This window comes from Haliotis rubra, unplaced genomic scaffold (assembly GCF_003918875.1).
Source record: "Haliotis rubra isolate DU_JTF1 unplaced genomic scaffold, ASM391887v1 Scf105, whole genome shotgun sequence".
In the NCBI taxonomy this organism is placed as follows: domain Eukaryota; kingdom Metazoa; phylum Mollusca; class Gastropoda; order Lepetellida; family Haliotidae; genus Haliotis; species Haliotis rubra.
Genome location: NW_025764948.1, coordinates 2174063 through 2190670, shown reverse-complemented (window position 1 = coordinate 2190670; position 16608 = coordinate 2174063). Strand labels below are relative to the sequence as shown.

Below are 16608 nucleotides of genomic sequence, written 5' to 3'. Positions count from 1 at the left end.
CACCTCTTGATGAACGACTCGAGATAAGATAATTCGTACCCTATTTCCTCGATTATAAGTTCATCATTTAATAACATCATTTCCTTATCAGTCTTTGTCCGACCTCTAATAGTGGTCTTATACAATGTATTTTGGCATCTATTAGTTTCAGTCAGGTGAGCATCGAGAAGAGAACGTTGTTTCCAGACAAACACATTCAGTGACGGCATTGCGCGGTCCCTACAGAAAATGTATCTGCTTTTTTAATCCGTGGTATCTAATCTAACACTATTTACGGTAAATTGTGACGTGAGAATCAAAAGGTGCAGACACTACCTTGACCTACTGTACTCCAGTCCTATTTGACCTGTTTTTTTCTATAGCTTGACCTTGAGGATAAATACAGTAGGATGGTAATTCCGTGATAGATCGTGATTGTGCATGATAAGTTGTGTGGACATATGTTTGCTCATCCTTGTCATCTTTGCACTTAAGCTACACACACACACGAATACTAAACCCACCTATAGTCTGTTTGCAGTGAAAACGTACCGATGCATTTAACTTTAAACAAAAAAAGTAAATCAAATTAAGTGAAATAAAGATTGCGAATCCTCATAATTTTACCTTGCCAAATGAACATTTAAATCTCAGAATTTTATTCAACTTAGGATAAAAGTTGCTTAACAAACGATCATAGATTCAAATCGCTATTATTGGTGTGTATTACTAGGGGGTAAGCGCAGTAGATAGAACAGTGAAACAAATGCACGTGCGGTACGTGATGAGCGTTAACTTAGACCGGCCCTACGTGTTCTCGGTGTTTCATCTAATGTGCATACTCCCTTGTAATACAAACCAATAATAGCGATTTGAAACTATGATCGTTTGTTAAACAACTTTTATCCTAAGTTGAATAAAATTTTGAGATTTGAATGTTCAATTGGCAAGGTAAAGTTATGAGGATTCGCAATCTTAATTTCGCTTTAATCGATTTACTTTTTTGTTTAGAGTGAAATTCATTGGTACGTTTTCACTGCAAACAGACAATAGTTGACCAATGTATTTAACTCGACATAACGATAAGGATACACATCTGTAGTCCTGGCCCATATAATTTCCCTTCCGTCCAGCCCTTTTTGTAATGCAAAAGATACAAATGAATAAAGTCTAGACTTTTTCTCAGGTCCAGGTTCTAAATCTACCATCTTACTAGGGCTCCCATTCAATGTCTATCAAAATTATATATCTTCATTGAGCAATCGTTAATCTAGCATACCCCATTCGAGTTATAGACTCCACGTGTTGTTCTGTATATAAAAGGTGACAGAATGATGAATAATAAAGAAGAATATTTTTGGAACTAAGTCACAAATCACGAGAGTTTTTCTTCATAGTTACTCCATTGCATGCTTTAACACATTGGGAGTTTCATCACCGATTGTCAGTGATTCAGTCATATAATTTTACTGCTAAGCTGTCTTTTACACCCAATGGAATCTGTTTCGATAGAAAGTCGACACTGATGACTCTATGGCGTTGACATTTTAATATATATTCCACACGCCTTGTGTCACTGAATTACTACTAGATAGATACAGTGACACGCGATCAAATCTTGTCACGCAAATGTTCTGTAAGAGTACACTGATATGGGATGAAATAGGACAACATAAATAACAGAAAAAGCGTTACTGGGAGAGAACTACCGGAACTATCCACAGTATTGTATTTCCGCTCATTCATTATCAATATGCAGCAGGGGTTCAATTTCTTTTTTAAAAGCCACTGACTTTAAGTAACTTGTCCTGACTAATTTTCCACTTGCCCTGATTTTATGACATAATTATGATGATGTAGTTATGAAAGAAGAAATCAACATGGTATTTGATGTTAATGTTTTCTCGACTATTTATTGAAAAGTGATAAATAGCAAAGAAAGATAACTCTACTTTATTATCATTGCGAAATTTAATAGCTACATTTTGAGCAGATATGAAATTAAATCAAAGTTTATTTGCAGTTTGAAACCATAAGTGGAAATTATCTAGTAGCCCACGGACAAGTAAGATACCATTATTTGATTGCCCGAAATGAAAACTGACTTGTCCCGGGCGTCGGGCGATGGGGTTTTTGAACCCGTTAATGCATCCTAATTCAATGGAAAAGTAAGACAATGGAGGGTGCCAGGATATTGGTTCGATCTATGTTGGTTCAATTTTTTTTACATTTTGGTCAGCGAATCTGTATATACTAGCCACATAAAGAAACTGTGCTAATAGGAAATCAAAATTTATATGGAACTACGTTTTTACAAATAAGATAAAATCACTGAACGTAACTTAACATCTGAACGAGCTACTTATCGTGACGTCAGTAGTTTCGGCATGGGCACGTACAACAATTTTGTGCATGTGCATGTGGATTTCGTCGATAAACTGTGTGGAGTACGTAAATTTAAAAAATGTTGTCGATTTGGAAAATTTATTATTTGACGTTTGCTCATTCAAAAAATTAAAATGCTGTTGAACCGCACATCATGCCAACACACAACGCTATGAGGCTACTGGGATGGTCCTTTGGGGATTGTCTCAACGTCAGATAGCTGCGCGTTTCCTTTGCCACCGCAACACCATTTCAGTACTGTTGACACGTTATCAGAACCATAACGGGGTTGCCGATCGCCCACGTGCAGGACGTCCACGCGTCAAAACGCCAAGACAGGACAATTGGATTGGATGACCCAGCCCCGGAACGGGTTCCACACTGCAGTGGCCACTGCTCAGTTCAGGACTAGGACGTATCCACGACAAACGCAGTCAGGCCGCTTACGTCATTAAAGAATACTACCACGTCCCGCCATATGACCGATCCTGTTGCTATGTTCAGAGATGGTGCCAAAACCATGTTCGTCAACCTCGGTTGTGGACAGACGAGTCCCGATTTAACATTCCCGTAGTGACGGACGTCAACGTTTCTTCGGACGTCTTGGGTATCGTTATGATCAAATCTGCGTCATGGAGAGGGCTTGCTTTGGGTTGGCTCCGTGATATGATGATTTGGGCTGGCTAAGTGTACGTCTGTTGTGACCTTAAAGCTAGAATGCTCTTAAGTGTAGAATAGTCAGGAATATTCATCAGCGGGCGGAGATTATATGACCATGTTACACGTATTTCCTACGCACTACCTCTCACTTAAACACGGAAGTGCCTCTATTTCTGCTGAGTCGTGTCAGGTTGAGTAGCGTGCAACGACGGTATTTCTTGCTCTACAACGTAACCTAAACAGCATTTCCTTCTTTACTGCCGTTTAAATATTTAGGGCAAATATATCAATATCCAAATATAGCAGGGTCAACGTGAAGCAAAGATTAGCAACACTCTGCTGGTTTGTGAGGTCGTTTATTTGGTAGGATGAGATATTGATGAACGATAAACGACACCCTGTAACAATAAATATAATAAAATAATTAACATCTCACACAATTCATACAAGATACATATAATTCCATACACGGGTTAATACATATGGACAATTACCAATAATACTGTAGTTACTCAAAGCATGAATACCATTACTTACTAAACATATGAAATTTTGGAATTATGATATTACATCATTACGAATAACGTAATGATAATACATGCATACAATGTAATACACACAAGATAGATAATAATACACCATTACGCATTAGTCGTAATGATAAAGTACACATGATTCGTCACCACGCATTACGTGATGGTACTATATACAAATACATGGATATAAAAAGACATATACACATACCCTGTGGGTGGTACAAGGGTGTACACCAATCAGGCACAGCACCAGTCTTATGGACGGGGACTTATCTGCTGTAAATAATATTAGATGATAAATAATATACAATGTAATGTGGAGTAGATTTAGGGCTGCTACATTCATGAACATAAAATTACTTCCACACATTGATAATTACACTTATAGTTAACATAGTTAAAACATAGCAACTTATATTAAAACACATTCTCTCATCTCACACATTCAGTGAAAGGGATAGTAAAGATAAGAATATATTAGTGATACTTATTTATGTTTATAGCTTAGGATTGGAAAGCTAGCATAAATACATATGTCACACTTACATGCTATACAATATAATACCTATTTAAATGATAGTAAATAGATATGTGTTTATTATATATATACTGCAAGGATGAAATGCAATATTACTTTAATTAAATGAATACTAACCTTAATGTTACACTGTGTGTCTGTCTAAGCTGTCCAAGAGTCAGTGCAGAATGAGTGAAATTGTGCATGGAGTTAGTGAGACCAATCAGCCGAGAAGCGTCATGGCTTGGGCAATTAGTGAGAGAGGCCAAGCTCTAAAGCTTAAACCTTAAACTGCCTAGAAATAATATAGCTAAAGGGAGAGAATAATAATATGATTAAAATAATATATTTACACTAAAATACACCTGCCACACAAATATCTTTGTTAAAAGTTCTATAGTAATTTGTATAAGCAATGGTGGCATGAGAGCATTAGGGAACTACATGTATATTCACATCATGTTTACCATAGCTGTTGTGTCGTGGAAAATGAATAATGGGAATGGTGTATTAGAACAGTAAATGCTCCTTTTAGTTACCAGTATGCCATAAGTCCAGTACAGCAGCTGGTAACATACGTCAGAGAACCCTGTCAGTTGTTCAGGGCAGTTTGACAGATATGGGCTATTCAGATGACCAAATGCTTGTACCAGTCGCCATGCCGTTTCTTCAAAGTTATGACTGAGAATTGACATTCCAACATTTCCGTCCTCACACGGATGGGGTTGTGTCATTTCTTTAACAACACAATGTTCAAATGCTGCCTTGGCCTGCAGCTTCACCGTATAGAGCACGTGTGGGATAAAATGGAACGACGTCACGCCGTGTACAAAATCCGCCAGATAACGTTTGTGGTTTGGCAGCAGAGCTACCGAGAATATGGCAAGCCATTCCATAAGCCTCCCATGCCCATTTAATGCCCACTCTATGCGACGGCGAAACTGCTTTTCTCTCTGCTCACTGGGCATACCCGTTAATGAGTGAGACATTATTGCTTGACCCCTGCCCCGCAATGGATTCAATGTAATGAATAATTAACACGTTGTTCTGCCGTTATGTTATGATCTTAATATCCACCTTTTAAAGTTTACATGGAAACTTTTCATAGTTGTTGGATTTTTCAAATTTAAAAAGATGTTTTAGCAATGAACAGTTTCTTTTTGGTTAGTATTATGTTTCCAGTTTGAAAAAAATGAATTAACAGTAATAGTAATGAGATGAATTTGATAAAGAAAACATACATGGTGTAAAATGGGGGAATAAGGGTGCGAACCAGTTTCGAATTTCATCACCGTTTCAGATACGGTGTTTTCTTGGGTATATATAATGCAAACCTTTTCCCCCTGAAAAATACTGGGCCATGAAGAGGTTGTGGGTGTTTATTTCTTCTGACGAGAAAACATTATCGATAGTAAAATACCTTGAATTTATTATCCTTCTAATACATGATTACGATAATCTGTTATTTCTGGGTTGATCTGCACTATATGTGAATCTGGTTTTACTGTCAGTGTTGATAAATGACTCAAATTGGTTGAATTGTTAATTTAATTAATGAGATTTTACAAATGTGGCACAAAGACAGAGAAGTCCAATGGAGCTGCTGGGTACATATCTCATATCTGTGAGACAGAGTGATCAGTTGGTGAATACAGTCTAAAGATTCGGTAAATTTACAGAGTGGTGCTCTTGTTTTGGGGGTTGCTGAAATTTTAGGATTTTTCAATAATCTTATACCAGATTTAGTTTCTGCACCCTATTTACTTCAGGTAGTTATAAAACTAATCCGTTGTAACAACTCACAACCTCAAATTTTTGAAGGGCATTTAGAAGTGGAATGCATAAGAAAAGCATCATGATGAGAACTTTGTTTTGTGGTATCCTGGAGGTTACTCACAGGGTGAATTACCCCCCTTTGATGCTACAATTTTTGTTTCAGGGAAGATTACCACATCAGGTGTGTGTACCTAAGAAGGCTGATTGTTAAATATGGCTGGAAAAGGAAGATTTAGAATTCCAACACTAGACGAGAAAGACAAAGCTGAGTCATGTTTGCAAGTGAGTGTCTTGATGTCTAATTACAGCTGGCCTTAATTGTAACATGCGAGGTGCCTTAGTTTAGAAAGAAATGTGACGATCTTTCACTCAACGGGAGCAAGTTTATGGTCTATTTCACTGGCGTTACTGACACAGTCATTGAATGACAATAACAAAAACAAACGCTGTTGATTTTTAGATTCAGATAATTTTTTGGAGTGCAGATTATAGCTTCGAAATCGCAGCTATCAGCTTCTCCCCTATCCGATATCTGATGGTCGCTTATCATACGCTACACACAACATGCTGACTATGCATGGACTTAAAATATCAACCGTCATGAACCTGGAGATGTGGCTGTTGTCACTGATCAGTGTTCGCGTTCAGGAGTAATTACTGGCTTTTAGTCTTTTACCGGTAAACCTAACCATGGACCGATAATTTGTGTGACTGTAATTCCGAGGGACATTTTGAATTTTCCCTAAAATGTCAAAACTAGAAAAATTAAAAAATCCGCAAAATCAACATCTTAGTGCAAAGAATAATTAAAAGTTCTGAATAAAAACTAAAAGCTAAAACAAAACAAAAACTGAACATGATGTTTTATTTCCCATTTCTGTTATTAACGTTCTGAATGTGCATGACAATATTTAGACCAGCATATAACTAGACGACTTTGCACTATACCAAGGTGTGCTCGACGACTCTATGTAGGCCTTGGCTGGAATACGAGTTTATTCATATGAACTAGACAATATTGAGCTATAAAGAATAAAGCCAGGTGTTATTCTATAAATGTGTTTGTTATTTGTCCAAGTTAGAACTGGCAAAACATTAGAGGGACTGGTAATTTGCTATTGTACTTGGAACAGGAAGTTTCAAAAACTGGCATGCACTGTGAACTCTGCTGCTATTGCTATTTTGTAAAAAACTCAGCCCCTTCATGTCTACAGGTTCATATCTTCGCAGCACATAATAACCATTGTGTCAAGTTGGTTGCATCTGGAAAACTCAACCAAAGATATAGCTGAAGAGCGAAGAATATAATGTAGAATTTAAGTGTACATTGAGTGGACAGGTGCACCATTCTGTATTAAAGTTAATTATGTATTTTTACAGAAGGGAGTGAAGCCTCTCTTCAAGACAACCAAGGAGTCCAAGAGTGATGATGTATTGCACAAACAAGTGATACCATCAGCAGCTCCCAGGTTGCCAGCCAGCAGTAACAACTCTGGCACACTCCCACCAAATTCAGGCACAAGAGACACAGTGGCTGCATCAAGTAATGGTACAGTAATACTCCTGAAGTCGTACATGTTTTACTGCAAGGGGGGATCCATGCTTCCATATCTTATAATAAAAACAGGATGTAGGTCTGTACTTTTGGGGAATAAACAGTCAGTTACCCGACCTGTTTAGTTTCATCATACAGAAGGCAGATAGCAAGATTAGCTTCAGCAGGAATATATACTAAATATGATGATACAGAGGGAACAGGGAAATTGAAAGCTGATGTAGAAAGACTCTGTTTGTTATGCATTTCCACTGTTCTTCTAAACAAAATAATTCAGGAAGTAATTTTTTCTACATTGCAAACAAAATGACATTGAACATGATGAACCGCTGTAAATACCATCATGTATAATGATTTACATTACTTTACTTGAACATTTTATTTATTTCAGATAAAAATACAAATGTTGACAAAGAGGTTGTTAGTAAATTAGGAACAGCTAACAGTTTGACAAAGCAAGTGACAGATAACAAGGTTGAGGTTGCAGCAAAACCCACAAGTTTACAAAAAGAGGCAGGGAAATTGGTGGAAGAAGAACCTGTAGAGTAGGTATATTTTACATTAAAACTGACTATGTTGTCTTGCAGCTGTATGATAATCCTTGCAGCTGTATGCTAATCTGACTATTAAACCAGTGAATACCATAACCAATACATTTGAAATTTTGTAATAAAAATATTACACAGAATTTATCTCTAAATAAAAATGCTATAGTTACCAATTGATTACTTTGCTAGATGAAATGATCAAAACATCCTCTTTTGCTGAAACAAGTAAACCAGTCAACATTGTTCTATTACTCCTACTGTATTCATGAAATGTGGTACTGACACTCAGGCTATGAAACTGATGTCAGTGTTATATTGGAGTGAAACAATAGGTTACATTCAGTGTGTTTAGTCATTCAGGCTGTTTATCTAATGTGTTCTCTTTACAGATCTCTACCAACACTTGCTAAAATAGGAAAAACAAACTCCCTGATTGTTAACCAAAGACAGGTAAGCATTTAGGAGATAAACCTACAGAATGTTATATTGTGATTCGATACCCCAGACTGACCAGCCCAAACTGGCATTAGTTTCCAAACAAAGGGATCTGCCACTAATGTCTGTCGGGGAGGGAGTCCTGGAAAGTTCCCCAACACTCCATCATGGTTGTAAGAGTGTGCTATAATGGGGACTGGTTGGTCCAGTGTAGCCTGGCTGAAGTCACAGCATGATAACATGGATAGTTGCCAGGAGACTGGCATATTGTTGAATGTGGTGTAAAACAACATGCACTCACTTGACATAAACATTGGTGTATTATTTGGGATCAGTGTGAAGACGCACTAATTCATTCTGAGCTTCTTCCATGACACACTGAAGTGCTACTAGAATTCTTCATTACAGGATATGGGGCGGTGGGGTAGTCTAGTGGTTAAAGCGTTGGGTCGTCACGCCGAAGACCCAGGTTCGAAGACCCACATGGGTACAATGTGTGAAGCCCATTTCTGGTGTCCTCCGCCGTGATATTGCTGGAATATTGCTAAAAGCGGCGTAAAACCAAACTCAGTCAGTCAGTCAGTCATTACAGGAAATATCTAGAGATAGTAGCACCTAGGATTATCCAGTGTATTGGCTTTCCATTCTAAATTATGTAACACTGAAAACTTGTCCTCAAGTAGGGTAGTTATGTAACTGGCTGATAGTGTGTAATCATCCCTCATGCCAGTTTAAACTATATACAGGATGCCATAAGATTACTGGAATATTGTTGACTGTGGAGTAAAACAACACTCACTCACTCACTCACTTGACATACACACTGGGGTCATATTTATGATACCTAAGTGTGAAGACACACTCACACATACTAACAATACGATTATAATTTCATGAATGTTTTCAATATTATTTCAGAGAGGAAACCCCATACTGAAGCATGTGAGGAACATCCCCTGGGAATACGGCAACATCGTGCCAGATTATGTTATGGGGCAGTCAACATGTGCACTGTTTCTCAGGTGTGTCTTTACAGTTTCATCAAAAGATTACAAAAACACTCCCACCTTCCAGCAGAGGTGGTGAAAATGCTCGCCAGTGACCCAACAACTTTAATGTTTATTATATTTTACTGTGTGTCATTGTACATGATGGCATGGGACTTCCCTTATTGTCAGTCACTGGATTGTCTGGCCAGACACAATTAATTTCAGTCCACTATTTTAAGGTTCAAATAGTTTGGCATTAAGCAACAAACGATACATTTTGTTTTTGTTTCAGTCTTCGATATCATCAACTAAACCCAGAATATATCCACAAACGGTTACAACTTCTGGGCAAGAGTTTTGATCTGAGAGTGCTGCTAGTCCAAGTTGACATCGTGAGTGTGTCACTCCAACATCAATACTTGTAATGGTCAAATCTGTTAGTTAAGGGGGCGGTGGGGTAGCCCAGTGGTTGAAGCATTTGCTCGTCACGCCGAAGGCCCGGGTTCGATTCCCCACAGGGGCACATTGTGTGAAGCCCATTTCTGGTGTCCCCCGCCGTGATATTGCTGGAATATTGCTAAAAGCGTAAAACCAAACTCAGTCAGTCAGTCGCTGATAGTGTGTAATCATCCCTCATGCCAGTTTAAACTATATACAGGATGCCATAAGATTACTGGAATATTGTTGACTGTGGAGTAAAACAACACTCACTCACTCACTCACTTGACATACTAGTACACACTGGGGTCATGTTTATGATACCTAAGTGTGAAGACACACTCACACATACTAACAATACGATTATAATTTCATGAATGTTTTCAATATTATTTCAGAGAGGAAACCCCATACTGAAGCATGTGAGGAACATCCCCTGGGAATACGGCAACATCGTGCCAGATTATGTTATGGGGCAGTCAACATGTGCACTGTTTCTCAGGTGTGTCTTTACAGTTTCATCAAAAGATTACAAAAACACTCCCACCTTCCAGCAGAGGTGGTGAAAATGCTCGCCAGTGACCCAACAACTTTAATGTTTATTATATTTTACTGTGTGTCATTGTACATGATGGCATGGGACTTCCCTTATTGTCAGTCACTGGATTGTCTGGCCAGACACAATTAATTTCAGTCCACTATTTTAAGGTCCACTAGTTTGGCATTAAGCAACAAGCGATACATTTTGTTTTGTTTCAGTCTTGGCATCAACTAAACCCAGAATATATCCAAAACGGTTACAACTTCTGGGCAAGAGTTTTGATCTGAGAGTGCTGCTAGTCCAAGTTGACATCGTGAGTGTGTCACTCCAACATCAATACTTGTAATGGTCAGATCTGTTATAGGCGTGTGGGGTAGCCCAGTGGTTGAAACATTTGCTTACAACTTCTGATTCCCCAAGAGGGCACATTGTGTGAAGCCCATTTCTGGTGTCCCCATGCGTGATGCTGGAATATCGCTAAAAGCGGCGTAAAACCCAACTCACTCACTCACTCACTGTTAGTTAAGGGGTACTTTGTTGGATAAAAAACTTGAAAACCTTTATTTCATCATCCCTGATCTTAGGAACTAAGATTTACAAACATGGATCCTTTGTAGTCTTCTAAACCTGTGACTCTTGGGTTAGACCGGTTTTACTGAAGTTAAATGCTGCTAGCCAAATATATCAGTGATCAGTTGTTTGGGATGGAACCGTCATCACTCATGATTTCACTACGAATTCCCAGCAGTATTACTGATACATCACATCAGAGGATGCATACAGCAATGAATAGATCCAAGGTGGTACTCCCTAAGTAATAAGGTCTTTTCTTCTGTTTACTTCAGAAAGATCCCCACCATCTGTTAAAGGACCTGGCCAAGATGTGTATTCTGGCAGACTGTACTCTCATGCTGGCTTTCAGGTGATTGTAGTCTTAGACCAATCTCTACATCAAGAGTGTGTTTATAGTGAGCATTTATAGTCTGTTTGGGTTCACAGGAGAACGACAAATGATTAAATAACTCAAAATTGGGATAAGTGCAGAAAACATAAATAAGACGCATGGTCCTGAAACCCCTGTACCCAACAGGATCTGAAATCTGATGTTTTATGATTGATTGCGGAAGAAGTTGTTTAAGAAACCATCATGTAATATTGTGCTATTTTCACGCTTCACACTGAGTGGTGACAAACCGGACTTGCTGGGGTCATCTCACCTGGCTGTGCTGAGTTGCACCAAAATAGCACAATATTACATGATGGTTTCTTTAACAACTTTTTCCTTGATAGATCATAAAACGTCTGACTTCAAATGCACCTCTGTTGGGTACAAAGGTTTCAGGACCATGTGTCTTATTTATGCCTTTTCTGCACTTATCCCTATTTCGAGACCGCCTCCGTGGTGTAGTGGTTAGAGCGTCCGCCCGGAGAGTGGAAGGTCGCGGGTTCGATCCCTGACCGCGTCATACCATAAGACGTTAAAATATGGTACTTGTTGGTCCCTGCCTGGCGCTCGGAATTAATGGGTACAACAAGGACTGGTCGGCTCGAGTCAGTATAATGTGTCTGAGTGGGGTATTCATGCTTCACTGCGGCATGGTATCTCAGTGGGCTATAGCACTATAAAACCAGCTTAAGTCTGGGCTAGTACAAGCAGCCGCACATACACATAAACACGCATGCACGTCGTCATATGAGCGAAATATTCTCAAGAACGACGTAAAACCCAATTTCACCTCACCTCACCCTATTTCGAGATATTTCATCATTCATCGTTCTCATTTGAACCCAAACAGACTATAATCTATTCTTTACTTATGCAGATGGCATTTCGATTCCATTATACATGATATGTCATTTTTTTTATCCTTGTTTCATGATACATGGCTGAAAGTGTTTGTAAAGCATGAAGACATGTTCTTGTGCTGAATGGGCTTATAGAGATATGTTATTTCCGCTACTGGTTGAAAGTTTTGTAAAGACATGTTGTATCCATAACTGGGAGAATGGTTCCATCTGTTTGTGATGTGTAGCCCCGAGGAAGCAGGTCGGTATCTGGAGACGTACAAGGTGTACGAGAACAAACCACCAGAAGCCATCATGGAGAGGACAGAGAACAACTTCATGGCAAAGGTAACTTAACTTACTTTGTTTAGTGCTGCAGTAAGAACTAATCCAGCTGTAAGACGTCTGTCTGTAAGTTATCACTTCTGTGGCACAGTCTAGTGATTGATATTATGATATATTACAGATATCACAATCCATATCATGGTAGAGTGACATGCTGTCACTAAGCTACGGAGTATTACCACCAAGTCCATATTTTGCGTCTTACAACCAGCCTTGATAGTTGGGACCTGTTCTTTCTCTCCACAGGGTGTTTCTTGAAACACACAAAACATGTAAGGATTGAAACATGAGGCACCGGTTTCAAAAGTTTGTCATTTGTGAGTTATCGTTTTCATCTCCAAACGTGTCGTATCTCTTGTCCCCAGATGACAGATTGCCTGACGACCGTGAAGTCCGTCAACAAGACAGACTGCATGACCCTAATGACCACATTTGGGGTGAGCTGCTCAACCTTGTCATCCAATGTATTCAACAACGATAACTGTACAAATTCTTCTTAACTACCTTTCTGGTACTCAGATTAGGTTCTTCTGTCCCAGAAATATTGCTTCACGAAGCCATGAAAATGTCTTACTGCAGTATGTTCAGCCACCAGACGGATGGTAATTGCTTGCTAAGATTGGACATTTCATGGCTGATGTCATAGTTAAAGTGTAATGGCCTGGTTAAAGATGATCTCATGTTTTATTAGTGTCTATTATCCGGTTTATTAAATCTGTGACAACTGTATTTTCTCACAGGTTAACTGGACAAAAATATGGATAATATACACATGACTAGTATTTATGAACAGTATAATTCACAAAGTGATACAATGGATTCATCAATTGAAAGATTATTATCAATCATATGTATCAAAACACACTTTTTATTTAGCTGAAGGTCACATGACCTTCATCGATATGAATCAAAAGAGTTTTCAGCGGGCAGACCTGAACATGTTTAGTAGTGGTTTATAGCAGATTTGAAAGAAGATAGATTTCCGTATCTGTATGTTTTTCATTGTGGAGATTACAATATTAATTTCAATTTCTCAAGGAGCACTGTTGTGACGTCGAAAGGCGATCTGATGAATGAAACTGCATCACAACATTTCGAATTAATGATCTAAGTGTATTTGTCTCTTGCTTCTAAATACTGTTGACTAATACAGTTGGCTATGAACTTGCTCTATCATGGACTTACACTTGTTATATGATAGCCATGAACATTCTATAAGATAAGCCATAAAAGATGCTTTGTGATGGCCTTGAACTTGCTAAATGATGGCCTTGAACTTGCTATATGACAGAGCCTGGAGAAGGTGATGAAGGCTGGCAAGGAGGAGCTGTCGCTGTGTCCAGGGTTCGGACCTCAGAAGGTATGTGGCTGAGCAGATACATCTCAGCTGACAGCTTCTTGACATTTATCAAGCTTGGAAGTTCATCTGATTGAGTTGTTCTGATCACATCTTTGGTTCAAGCATCAACTACTTTAAGTCTTGGAAGTTTTGGGAAAAGCATTAAGGCTTCCGATTTACACTACTCTTACATCCTGCATTTGCTAGCTGTTATTGTTTCTTTACAAACTACTGAGTGTTTACGTCTGCTCCAGGCCCAGCGACTCCATGATGTGTTCCATCAGCCCTTCTTGAAAAGTAGGAAAAGACAACATGGCAACACAAAAGGTAGCAATGCTTTCTTTGACACTGAAACTTGTGTATAGGATGAGTGAAGGTTCATTGTGACTGCTACCCAAACCAAGGAGTTTATTTACAACAAATAATAAAGACAAATATGCAATTTATATAATCATATATACATACAAGACATTATGACATTTGGGGGCGGTGGGGTAGTATAGTGGTTAAAGCGTTGTCTCGTCACGCCGAAGACCCGGGTTCGAATCCCCACATGGGCACAATGTGTGAAGCCCATTTCTGGTGTCCCCCGCCCTGATGTTGCTGGAATATTGCTAAAAGCGGCGTAAAACCAAACTCAGTCAGTCAGTCAGTTATGACATTTGGAATTACATTATTCAAATTCTCAATATGTTTACCTTCATCTGTTTACACTGCATGATCAAACAGTCTTCTTTCATTGTACTCCAACAGTCAGATTGGCTGTGAAGGCAGATGCCATGGTTGGGGACTTAAGATTTAATGCCCGTATGTTTTCAGGTACACCAGAAAAGTCTGAACCAAGCCCATCGAAGTCTGCAAGATAACACATAATGTGTCCATTCATGTTTGCTTATTCTGTACTGCCCAATGTACTTCAGTTGATTGCTTTGAAGTTGAACACGGTTGATCTTATGGTGCTGAAAACTGGAAACCACTGCCCAATGAAATGAACTCTCAACAAGAAATTCACCCGTGTTCAGTGAAGGAGGGAGTAATGGTGCTGCACAGTCCATCCAACCGACACCCATCATGGGTTCCCAAGAAGGCAGCTCTGGAAGATGTGCAGCTGACTGCCAGGAATCCATCAAATGAAAACCTAATGCTGGAAGACCTGAAGGAAGATATGACCAATGGACTTCAATCTTCATCACATCATGTCACAATTGTAGAAAACCTTCATGCCACAGCATTTTACACCTCATTAATCCATCATCCATTAATCTGATCACCTTCAGTGGATGGATGGCATCTCTATAGCATTTCCATTTTCAGCTGTGATGTTTGAAATTATAGTCTGTTTGCAGTGAAAACGTACCGATGAATTCCACTTTAAACAAAAAAGTAAATCGAATAAAGTGATAATATGACTGCGAATCCTCATAATTTTACCTTGCCAATTGAGCATTTAAATCTCAGAATTTTATTCAACTTAGGATAAAAGTTGTTTAACAAACGATCATGGTTTCAAACCGCTATTATTGGTTTGTATTACAAGGGGGTATGCACATTAGATGAAACACCTAGAACAAGTATGTTTGGTCTAAGTTAACGCTCATCACGTACCGCACGTGCATTTGTTTCACTGTTCCAACTACTACGCTTACCACCTTGTAATACAAATCAATAATAGCGATTTGAATCTATGATCGTTTGTTAAAGAACTTTTATTCTCAGATGAATAAAATTCTGAGATTTAAATGCTCAATTGGCAAGATAAAATTAAGAGGATTCGCAATCTTAATTTCACTTTATTTGATTTACTTTTTCGTTTAAAGTGAAATTCAACCGTACATTTTCTCTGCAAACAGACTATAGGCCAGGTTGTGCCTGACCATTAATTTGGTGCAAAGTATTCAAAGGCTTCAAATCGGAGTCATCTATCCAAAACTCCTCCTCAAGCACCCAGAAACTCTTCCATTGTGACATGAGAGTGAGGTGACGGCGAGCTGGCTGATGTCTCTAATCCCAGTATGAAACAACCACACTGAATGGATCTTAACAAACAGTTCAAATATCTTTGGATTTATGAGATCTGTTTCATCTGATTGTAAAATTTTCAAACAGATCCTTATATAATGAAGTGTTGATATTTGATTTCCCTACTGGAATGGGAATCAGCAATTTGATACATTGTCCAAAATGAGGCAGATGTAATAGTCATTCAAGTGCTAACAGTTTATGCTTGGTTCATCATCATCACTATTTATTTTTACAACATAAAATAATTTTTTTTATAGTTTTATTTTTTTTCATTCACGGAATAACAGGTTTCATTGTGAACATTTCATCATCATTAATTTGCTAGAAGAAAAGGTGTAGCCTGGTTGTTTAATCATCTAGTCATCAAACAAAAGACCCTAGTCAAATTCCTCACATGGATACAATGGGTGTGCATATTTATGATGCACCAAAGTACAACATTACTACCCTGATCAGCGGGTCAGTGTGGGGACCATGCAACCCAAGCTGGATTACGAGGTGCTAGCTTAAGTCACATTACAGCTCATCCTACCGGGTACCCCTGATCAGCGGGTCAGTATGGGGACCATGCAACCCAAGCTGGATTACGAGGTGCTAGCTTAAGTCACATTACAGCTCATCCTACCAGATACCCCTGATCAGCGGGTCAGTATGGGGACCATGCAACCCAAGCTGGATTACGAGGTGCTAGCTTAAGTCACATTACCACTCATCTTACCGGGTACCCCTGATCAGCGGGTCAGTATGGGGACCATGCA

General features: G+C 38.8%; 1 protein-coding gene across 2 annotated transcripts; it reads left to right on the top strand.

The window, feature by feature from the left end:
• Window positions 1-5853: 5853 nt before the first annotated feature.
• LOC124276243 (DNA excision repair protein ERCC-1-like) lies at window positions 5854-15154 on the top strand. Of its 2 annotated transcripts, none has more exons than XM_046711919.1 (12): window positions 5854-6135; window positions 7234-7396; window positions 7800-7953; window positions 8346-8406; window positions 9310-9413; window positions 9673-9772; window positions 11205-11281; window positions 12393-12492; window positions 12855-12926; window positions 13781-13849; window positions 14083-14155; window positions 14648-15154. In XM_046711919.1, exons 1-12 carry the CDS (start codon window positions 6067-6069, stop codon window positions 14692-14694), a joined length of 1089 nt encoding a protein of 362 aa, XP_046567875.1. In that variant the 5' UTR covers window positions 5854-6066; the 3' UTR covers window positions 14695-15154. The 2 variants fall into 2 exon arrangements, with proteins under 2 accessions (XP_046567875.1, XP_046567871.1); XM_046711915.1 differs by having other exon boundaries at window positions 5858-6135; window positions 7234-7402.
• The last annotated feature ends 1454 nt before the right edge of the window (window positions 15155-16608 follow it).

What these genes read in the sequence shown, in the direction of transcription:
- LOC124276243 (XM_046711915.1), top strand. Translation starts at nt 6,067, where the DNA reads ATGGCTGGAAAAGGAAGATTTAGAATTCCAACACTAGACGAGAAAGAC. An exon ending in GTGGAAGAAGAACCTGTAGA is followed by an intron (nt 7,954 to 8,345) that starts GTAGGTATATTT and finishes TTCTCTTTACAG; the next exon opens with ATCTCTACCAACACTTGCTA. An exon ending in AGAACAACTTCATGGCAAAG is followed by an intron (nt 12,493 to 12,854) that starts GTAACTTAACTT and finishes TCTTGTCCCCAG; the next exon opens with ATGACAGATTGCCTGACGAC.